At 47.9% G+C, this 10,637-nt stretch overlaps 1 protein-coding gene across 1 annotated transcript in view; it reads left to right on the top strand.

Annotated features, from left to right (window-relative positions):
• Window positions 1-10,281, top strand: part of LOC149349112 (protease-associated domain-containing protein 1) — a 41,178-nt gene extending 30,897 nt beyond the window's left edge. The window contains exon 3 of the mRNA XM_089578068.1: window positions 9,838-10,281. Coding sequence (XP_089434194.1) covers window positions 9,838-10,236 — 399 coding nt within the window. The 3' untranslated portion in view covers window positions 10,237-10,281. The remainder of the gene's footprint in view (window positions 1-9,837) is intronic.
• Window positions 10,282-10,637: the final 356 nt, after the last annotated feature.

Consider the following 10,637-nt stretch of genomic DNA (forward strand, 5'->3'; position numbering starts at 1 on the left):
AGCAAGCATGTGGATGCGCTGTCAGCTTGGAAGTTTAGCAAGAATACTCACTGCCCGTGTTCTTGCCTCATCACGACGACTGCGGTCAACTTTGCCAATTGCACGTTTGACAGCACATATTATTTTTCTTTTGTCTGGTGCAGTTGAAGTTTAGTCCAAGCTCAAGTGCGGATAGCTCGGGTTGAGTGGGCTTGTAAGTGGTAAGATTGTATACAGTCAAATGGGTGTGGCCAGTGAAATTAGCAGGGTTGACTTCCTTGTGGCAGGGCATAGCTTTTTTCTGTTGAAAGGAACTATTAGTTTGGTTTTGTGAAAGCTTAACGTCCCAAAGTGACTCAGGCTATGAGGGACGTCGTAGCGAAGGGCTCTGGATAATATCGAACACCTGGGGCTCTTTAACGTGCACTGGCATCGCACAGTACACGGGCCTCTAGAATTTTGCCTCCATCGAAATTCGACCGCCACGGCCGAGATCGAACCTGCGTCTTTCGGGTCAGCAGCCGTAACCACTGAGCCACCCTGGCAGTGAAGTGAATCATTATTAAAGTCACTACACAGAAACATAACATTGAATTCTGCTGGGTCCCCAGCCAGATGCATGCGCAGCACAGGCAAAATTTGTTCAAATAACACTCGTGAACATATCGCACAGAGGTTGTTTGAAATAAATGCACAGTAAATGGAGAATGAGTGGCAGGCTATCCTCCACAACGACAATCCCAATGATGTCGAAAATTACCACCCATTTACAATACTTAGTTGCATTAATACGCTCTTCGAAAAACTAATAGCTAACAGAATAGAGGATTTTATTGAAAAATATGGCATCTTAGCCAGAGAACAGCATGGTTTCTGCAGAGATCACTCAACAGGCACAGCAGTACACTCAGCAACAGAAATAATTAACCGGGCTTTAAATTCAAACAAGATTATTATAGGCATATTCCTTGACATTAGAAAAGCATTCGACACTGTTAACCATGACATTTTGTTACAGAAACTTGAAAGTTATGGATTTCGAGGACCAGCCAGCAATTTTTTCCGTAGCTACCTAACTAACCGCATGCAATTCGTGCAAATCTCAGATCAAAGATCTTCAATGGGGGAGGTTAGGACAGGAGTTCCGCAAGGGTCAGTACTTGGCCCCCTGCTTTTTTCCCTCTTTATAAATGATCGTTACATTGAGCATGGACAAGCAGTCATGTACGCAGATGACACAGCTCTACTAATATCTGATCAGTGGGCAGAAAAGGCCGAATCTCCTGCAGCAAATTGGTTTGGCACTGACAAATGTTGAAAAAAAGCAAGGTTCATTGCTTTCACCCATTGAAAGGGTTCAAAGCTACAAATATTTAGGAGCAACTCTTGATGATGATGGGCACCTCATATAGACAACTTATAACCTCTGGATGCTATGCACTAATTAAAACATTTTGACAAGAACACACTACGAATGATATATTTCAGCGTTTTCCATAACCATTTAATATATTGTATTGAATCCTGGGGTTTCACCTTCACATCTTACTTAGCAAAAGTTAGCACTCTCCAGAAAAGGGCTGTCAGAATAATATCATCTGCACCGACAGCAATACCATCCAAACCTCTTTTTGATGAATTAAACATAATGCCCTTCACCAATGTACGCGAGTACAAAACGGCCATTTTAGTCCACCAGATAATTAGCACCAACTCTCCACATCCTTCTTCCATATTCATTTCTCCCAAACGTGACACTAGGCAGGCACAGCACAATAATATTAATTTATCCATAGCTCGCAACATATACGGGCGGCGTTCCATATCTTTTACCGGGGCTAAAATATGGAATACCGTTCCGTGTTACATGAAATACACGTCCAACTTTGTTTCTAAACTAAAACGGCACTATCTCAACAAGCAATCTGATGCACCAAGCTAAACGCGTGTTGTTGTTCATTGCAATTCTCCATATAGTGATTGTTTAACTCTGACAATGTTTGTAGTGGATCCATCACTAGCCATAGCGGCTAAGGATCCAGATGACTGCACAGCAATTTCTGCATCAATTTCTACGTGAATAAATGTTCTGATTCAGGCTGCATAGGAAGAGCAGGTAAACAACTGAATTCTGTATAGCCCATTTTAGGAGTATGGAAATCATGCAGACGTGAACGCTTTGCAGAAGTTATTTTATTTCGACTGCGCATTGGTCACACACCTTCTGCACAACTTCTTACTGACAAAACAAGACAAACCTCTTGGCGAAATGTGTGCTGGTGAGCTTGCAGTAAACCACATTTAATTTCGTGTATAAACTTAAACTATGAAAAAGGTATTTTACGACAATCTGCATCCCATTACACCCCATGTTGCGGGCGACCAAGGACTTGTTGATTTGTGTATTTTAAGTTTCTCGAGGAAATTTCAAACAGTCTATAGATATCAAAAGCTTCACCTTCCCCAAAAGCTTGACGAGCTCACACTAAACCATATTTTACTGCCATGCACAAAACTAAAAAAAAACTGAAAAATTTTACTATTATAATGAACATATTCATTTTCATCCATTGCTGCTCTTAGGTGATAGAGCAGTTGTTGACATACCTTGATAAACTAAATTCTAAACCAGCGCCTCACTTGTTTTTGATGCACCTCAGCAACTTCCTGAGAAGTAGGCTGAGGTGTCTTATTTCATTGGTTCGGATCCTCGAGATCCTTGCCTACCTTTAAAGCTTTTTGCTGTAGCGGCGGGTGCCACACGAACTGCCAGCAACCAAACCATCCCCCGCTTTGTTGCCCCACATGCAGTCGTATATACACACACAGCGACACTCGGAACCAAAAAGAAACAGGTTCATGGGTTAGTGGTAGTAGGTTAGCGCTGTTTTACAGAATTGTATTTACAGTAACAATAATGTGCTTGTCTTATGCACTTAATACAAAAATATAAAACAAAAAGAGGAAAACAAGATACAACTCCATTTATGTCCATATTTCACAACGTCAGCAAACTCAACACTCGTGCAGATTGTGACAGGTTCGTGTTCACTGCAAAACGTGTCTTTCTGTACTTAGTGTCCATAGCGGTCTGGAGGTCGTCTATTCCTTGATGGCTGTACCCTACGCTGTGGTACCGATGCTTCTGAGAAGCCACTGGCGGCAGGCGAAGTCTCTTCCGGCTCACAGCCGGTCACTGGTGGCATAGGCGGCTGCTTCGCAGCAGCCACAGCTGAAGTTCCGGTTGGCGCTTCTGAAACGGGTCTCTCCAAGGTAGGCGGTGCGCTGCTTTCCCTAGCGGTGTCATTTGTATCACTCCTTTCCCCCCACCCACAGAGAGATGCAGAAGCTCGTGGCATCCTTGACAACTTTGAAGCGTTCCACGTTTTTCCATCATCAAGTTGGAGAGACGATTGCCCCTGCTTTATCACTTTTCTTGGGTGGCTAAAAGCCGGGTCACCTTTAAAAGCGTGCTCGTACAAGGTCCACTTTGGTCTCCCCTGCGACGAGCGTCTGTGTGTAGTTTACTGGATTGGTGCTTTTGCTTCACCTGCTCGCGTGGGCGGTGGAGCTCTGCACTGGGGTCGGTCCTTGTCAGACGTCCATGCAGGAGAAGTGCTGGGGCAACTGCAGTGGTGGCATGCGGCGTACAAGGGTAAATGCCCAAGTATTCTGTTACCGTTTGACGCTGCTCGAGTGTAGCCACTTGAACAAAGCTTGTAAAAACTCTGTTGAACCGTTCTACCTGTCCGTTGGCTTGCGGGTAGTATACGGACGAATGCCGCAAGCAGATGCCGCGATCCTGCAGAAAAGCTTGGAACTCTCGAGATGAAAACTGTGGCCCGTTATCGCAAACAATTGCCTCTGGGTAACCTTCACGTGCGAACACTGACACCAAGAAGTCTGTTACTGTGCGTGTTGTGGCTTGGTTGCAAAAGTATACCTCAGGCCACTTAGAAAAGTAGTCGACTAGCGTGATCGCATATCAACAATCATGTGGTGCTCTTTCAAATGGGCCAACAATGTCCATGCCCAGCTTTAGCCACGGATCCTTTGGTAAGGGGACCGGGTTCAATGGGGCAGCCATAACCTTCGTGCTCTTGTCCGCTGCCTGGCATATACTACATGTTTGAATAGCTAGCTCGACTTTCCTATCCATGGCTGGCCGCCAAAATTTTTCTCGCAGACGTGCTTTCGTTCGTACAATTCCAGCGTGAGCCTCATGAGCAGCGGTAATTATCCGCGCTATAAGTGATGCGGGAACCACAAGGCGTTCGCCACGCAAAATCAAATTGTCCACCACTGACAGTTCATCGCAAAGTTTGAAGAAAGGTTGAAGCTCACCCGGCAGAGATTTGTGCGCAGGCCAGGACGATTCAATGTAGGCCTTGATTCGTTGCAGTGTGCTATCTTCTGACTGGGCCTGTTCAAACTCTTCCCTGGTAATGCAAGAAGGTATAAGGGCAACTGATACAGTTTCATGTGGTAAAGTCTCTTCTTCCTGAGGAGGTGACGCAGGGAGACGAGAGAGCGCATCTGCTACTCGATTTTGCGAACCCTTCCGGTACTTTACTGTATAGTTGTACTGCAGTAGGCGCTCCGCCCACCGTGCTCTCCGCAAAGGACGCCTTCCTGGCCCTTGAGTAGACAGCAATGCGACCAAGGCTTGATGGTCAGTAAGCAACGTGAAATGGCGTCCCCACAAGTAAACATGCCACTTCTCGCACGCCCAAACACACGCAAGCGCTTCGCGTTCTCCTACTGAATATCTCCTCTCTGCAGATGAAAGCGCTCGAGAAGCAAAGGCGACAGTGGGCAGTTTTTCTCCTGTTGGAGAACCGCTCCAAGCCCGCAGTCTGAAGCGTCAGTGGAAACAACAACTGGAAGAGATGCATCGAACATCCGCAGGACTATGTTGGATCCAAGTGCCTCTTTGATCTTTCGAAAACTGGAGTCTACCTCACCAGACCAAACAAATGGTTGCCCCTTTCGAAGAAGAACGCGCATCGGTTCAACCATATCGGCAAAGTTGGGAACGAACCTAGAGTAGTATTCGACCAGTCCCAGGAACGATCGAAGGCTGGCTGCATTGGTGGGTGCTGGTGTATCCTTGATGGAAGCAACCTTTTCCTCCAGCGGAACAATACCACTTGCTGTGATCCTGTGGCCCAAAAATGAAAGTTCCTGCGTATCGAAGATACATTTGCTGTTCAGTTTGAGTCCTGCCTCTTTATAGCGTTTAAGTACTGCTGCAAGGTTATCTATGTGCTCCTGCCGGCCCTGCCGAAGACTGTAATATCATCTATATAGAAAAGCACGCCCTTACATCCTTGCAGGACTTTGGACATCATACTCTGAAATGCAGAAGGCACGGAAGCCAGTCCGAAGCACACTCGTTTAAAACAAAAGAGGCCTTCGTGAGTTATAAATGTGGTCAAATCGCGACTCGCAGGGTGAAGCATGACCTGGTGGTAAGCTGATGCGATAGCTTAGAAAAATTTGTAGCCCCCACTGAACTATGCAATAGCTCTTCTGTATGAGGAAGGGGAAAGCTGTCTATTACGACAGCTTTGTTTGCTTGTCGAAGGTCTACACAGAGGCGAATACCTCCGTCTTTCTTCTTAACGACCACAATGGGTGACACCCATTCAGATGCCTCCACCCTCTCTATCACGTCCAGATTTTCCAACCGATGGAGCTTTTCCGAGACCAATGGTCGTAGCGAGAGCGGAAGGCGCCGAAGTTTGGATTGCACTGGCTGCACCGTGGATCGCGTTTTGACGTGATGCACAAAACCTTTCGTGAGGCCAAGGCCTGCATCGAAAAGAGATCCAAACTCGCTAACTAATTCCTTTGGGAGGTTAATATCCTACACGGCTTTCGTCGGGTCAGAGCGCTGTTCCCTTCACGAATTAGACGTTAGCGTCATTTCAGGGCATTGAAGAGATGACCCATCAATCTGTAGACCGAGCGCCTTGATGGCATCGATACCCAAGAGTGAGGTGCCTTGTTCTACGCCGTAGAAAAGGAGGCTTGTTGTGCCAGCTTTGTACGTAACGTCAGCGAAGAAACAGCCATGAACCGGAATTGGCTGTTTTGAATAGTCCAGTAACCGAACAGTCAGGGCCAAAAGTACTTGGCCTTCAAAATACTGCTTAAAAAGATCGTGTGCAACAATGGAAACTGACGACCCAGAATCTACAAGGAAAGTTATGTCCGCACGGCCAATCGAAACTGTGACGTGAACAGCGGAGCGAGCGGCCGTCGTCACAGCCAGAATGCTCAAAACTTCCTCGCTAGGAGAATCTCGGCTGTCTACCTCACGCACCGGAGCGGAGCCTCGTTTCTGGCAAACAGAGCGGAAGTGACCCATGACACCGCAATGGTGACAACGCTTGCTTTTGGCTGGACAACGAACTGATGCTGCATTGTGCTGGGATGAACCGCAGCGGTAACAATGAGACTGGCGGTTGTGTGACCGCTTCGAGCTCTCGTCGGATTCTGGTGTACGCGTAGGCGTATTTCCACGAGTATTTATGCGTCCAACATCTACAGAAGGAAATTCTTGCAAATCATTGTACGCCTGCTCAAACTGCCGTGCCAGTAGTACTGCTCTAGCGAACGAGAGAGACGATCCTTCAAGCAGAAGACGCTCGCGCAAGCTCCGAGACGAAATACCCGCAACGAACTGGTCACGCAGTGAATCTTCTTCGACAGGAAAAGAGCATGTAGCAGAAAGCTCCCGCAATGCAGTGATGTACTCATTCACTGATTCACCAGCTTGCTGGACTCGCCTACTGATGCCGTTCGGCAACAACATTGCTTGTTGCCGAGAAATGAGCGTGCAGAGCGGCGACTGCGATATCGTACGACGATACCTCAGGCCTTGTGTTGCCTGTGCCCTTGCTATCTCTCGACGCTTTCTCAGTAGCAATTTGCGACGCTTTCTCAGTAGCAAGCTCACCGAGCTTGGAGTTGTCCAACGATGAAAGTGGTAATGTGTAAAATTTGCGCTGACCTTCTACGCCGAGACTGTGAAGAAGTAGTGCTTTGCGACGATCCGGCGTGCAGTCAGAGGCCCCCGAAGCAAGCAGGTAGTTCTCGAAGATGTGGAACCATTGCGGCCACGCAACAGCAGGTCGACCAGGCACAGGCAGGAACGGGGGCGGCGGCGCGAGTCCAGAAATGCTCATGGCGCCGGAAAGCAAGCGGCGAAAGTCACGCCCCCGAAATGATCCCATCCTCGTCGCCAATGTTGTAGTGGCGGGTGCCACCCAAGTACACGAACTGCCAGCAACCAAACAATCCCGTTTTATTGCCACATGCAGTCATATATATATATATGCACATAGCGACACTGGTGCCCCTGGCGGCAGGTGATCCCCAAATCGGAACCAAAACCACATATACAATACTTTTACCATTAGCCATTTCTAAATTTTTGTCTTTTATCTTCACTATGTAGTACGAAATAACTTACTACGCCCTTTACACCAACAATTTTCTGTGCCTTGCGTTTGGCACGTATTTATGTGGCACTAAATCCAACGCAACTTCTGCTCACGGTCAGTGACGACTATGACATGGGCTCCTTAACACTGTCGCTTTAAAAAAATTGCCTTTAAAAACTGAATGACTCTCCGCTGTTCTCTGCCACGCTTATCCTGAAGCTTTGCTCGTCCCCTGTGGTTTGCTTCCTCGTTTTCCCATATTGGTTACCCTAACGAACAAGGGAGGGTGCCTGTGCGCGCGGGGGAGTCTACTCTCTCTTTGGCTCGGGAACTTGGACGCACGCTCAAGTTCCAGCGCGCCACACCGCTCTTCGTCAGTGGGGCGAGGCTTCTCCCGCATCTCGTCCCGACTGGCCACGGAGCTTTTTCCCGGCTCTAGTGTGGGCGAACATTCACTCGTAACCATGCTGGTGAGTCGGACGTCCTCAATTCCTTAGCGAATTTTGTTGCTAGCTGGCAATAAATGCCTGTTTGTGTCAGCCAAAGTGTCGTTCCTTTGTTCTCTCAGAGCGAGGCCCGCCATGGTCGGCGTGCACTTGATAGCGTGCGTGATCACAGGGTGGGGACTGACGTTTTTTAATTGTATCAGCCGTGGTTAAACGGGAAAAAATGTATTATCCCCCCTATTACAAGCCCACTAGCTGGAGATGGAATGCCAAAAGCAGCCACAAGAATCTGTTGCGTCCGGCTTGAGTGGTCGCATCACCAAGTGGCGCCTCTGCATGCTTTCAGCATGAACAAGCGAAAGGACAAAGCTTGGTGGCATTATTTCGATAGAAGTGTTAAAAATAATGCACAACAATTTCAAACACCTTTTATGCTCTATTATTTTTCCGACTAATTGCTATCATTTGCGAATAACTTTCTTTCAGATTGTTTAGCTTGGAAAAAGACGTTATTTCTTCCAGTGTGACAGGGTATATTCCTACGGAGGGACGACGCCATCAAAATACGCCTCTGTGGGCTGCCCTGGCAAGGCACAGTGGTGATTGGTCATGCGCAGAAGATATTCGTGTCCGAAATAGCAACGCTTGCTATCAAATGCAGTTCAACCAGTGCTAATTTTGTATCCAATGCAGCCTGGATAAGCATCTATATGTACACCAACGAAACTTCTTAGTGAAGCAGTTTCTGAAAGCTATGTCTCTGAAGTAGATTATGTCAACGGAACTACTGATTTCGTCATCTGCAATATCGTCTCTGTGCGGTTGATAATGTGGCTACCCAATAGTGGTATGCACTGGCTGACAGTTTGTGCATTAAGCTTTCGAATGATTATACTGTTCTCACAAGAACACAGCCTGAAATGGCGTAGTCGCCAGCGTCACACGGGGATTGATTGTCCCTGCCAGCCGCTCTGCAGCAGCCGGGGGAACACTGAAGCTGACACATACTCTGCTGTATCGGTGGTTTTTTGTATTCATCTGTCCAATTTGCATGCAATGTCTAGAAATTTATCCCTGTAAAAGGAAATCAAATTCTGTTGACTTTTACTTGGTTCCATTCGTATCTTGTCACTGCCCTGCTTTTAAGCCACCGATCTTTCATTAGTTTTTTACTATAATAGGATACAACAGCAGTTGCTGACATTGGACCACGATCCACGGCGTCCTGTATTTTTACGCTGGCCAATCGCGACAGTAAATGAAATCAGCTTTTTAATGTTTGTCTATATCAAACAATCCACGTATTCTAGAGCTGATAATTTTTTCTTGTGAGAAGCTTCTTGTTTAACTAACAAGAAATGTTTAAACAGTAGACTACTTTTTGGAAATTCTGTGCGCGGGAGCTGGATGTGGGCGGTGCTTCACTGCAGTCTCAAGTTGTATCCAACTATGCAGATGACCTTTATCTTTAAACCCTAGAGCCTCAGTGACTGTGCGTGTATCGACATCTGGATGGATGCTGCCATATATTCTAATATGTTGAATTGCTACAAGCATCCTGTTCCAAGATAGGCTATCTCTCTTGAAGCAGCAGGTTGCTGCCCCTTGAATTGTGATAGAGCGGTTCTTTCCTGGCTTCACTTTTCCGTTTTCTGTACAGCTGCTTTTTCTCCATTGAATTACCCCTCTGTGCTTATGACCCGGCATTCTGGTTTCCCAAATGCTTATTGGTTTTCTAGCATAGTTTTCCAGCTCAGGGTACCCATCCAGCACCGACTGCTCTTTTTTCCAGGCATAGTGATTGCCAAAAACCTGCGCGAAGACGACAGGACAAGAAGAGGTGCTTTGTGTGTGCCTCTTCTTGTCCTGTCGTCTTCGCGCAGTTTTTTGGCAATTAACGGACTAGCCCCAGTGTCATATTGAGTGTCGCGGCTCCTCAGGCGGGTGGTTCTTCCCTGCAGGTCTCTCAGCTCTCCAATGTGGGCCTGGTGCTGTCCGAGCCCCTGCAGGGCTGCGCCAGCCTCGTGAACCGGCTCGAGCTGCGCCATAACGTGGTGCTCGTTGAGCGCGGCGGCTGCTCCTTCCTCACCAAGTGTGTCGAGGTTCGGCGCCAGGGGGCGCTTGCCGTCATCGTGGCCGACAGCGACCCAGGCAACGACGACCAGTACGTGGACATGATGGACGACAGCACGCGGCGCAACTGCAGCATCCCGGCCGCCTTCCTGTTGGGCAAGGACGGCTACATGATCCGACGCGGACTCGAGGCCCATGGCCTGCGACGGGCCCTCATCAACATCCCCGTCAATGTGAGCGGAGTGCCCGCCCACCGGCTGCGGCAGCCCCCCTGGCTGGTCTGGTGACTCATTTTTTACATTGCGAGTGAATAAATACATCTTTACAGCGCACACTCGTTTGGCCTTCCATCCTCTGGTCAGGGGCTCACGACTCTTGAGGCGCCGCTCTCCCCTTGCACGGTTGGCAGAAATGCATGTGGGGATCGGTATGAATCTGGTGCCAACAGCCGCGCGTAATTATCACGCAATATTATGCGCGCGCCTTTTGGTAGGGTTGCAAGGGAGGGCACTCAGGCTTTCCCCCTTTCCCCTCTTAGAACGGAGAGACCTCCTCTCCACAGCCCTGGAGAACGCGCATTTCTGCAGAGGCTCGCTCGTCTTCTGACCACAGTGCTGTGGTGTCAGTCTTTTCTTTGTCCTTGTCTGCAAGTTGCACTGTGTTTTTTACCTGTTAAGCAACGCCTTGG

This window comes from Amblyomma mixtum, chromosome 3, assembly GCF_055824585.1.
Source record: "Amblyomma mixtum isolate Tamu chromosome 3, ASM5582458v1, whole genome shotgun sequence".
Classification (NCBI taxonomy): Eukaryota; Metazoa; Arthropoda; class Arachnida; order Ixodida; family Ixodidae; genus Amblyomma; species Amblyomma mixtum.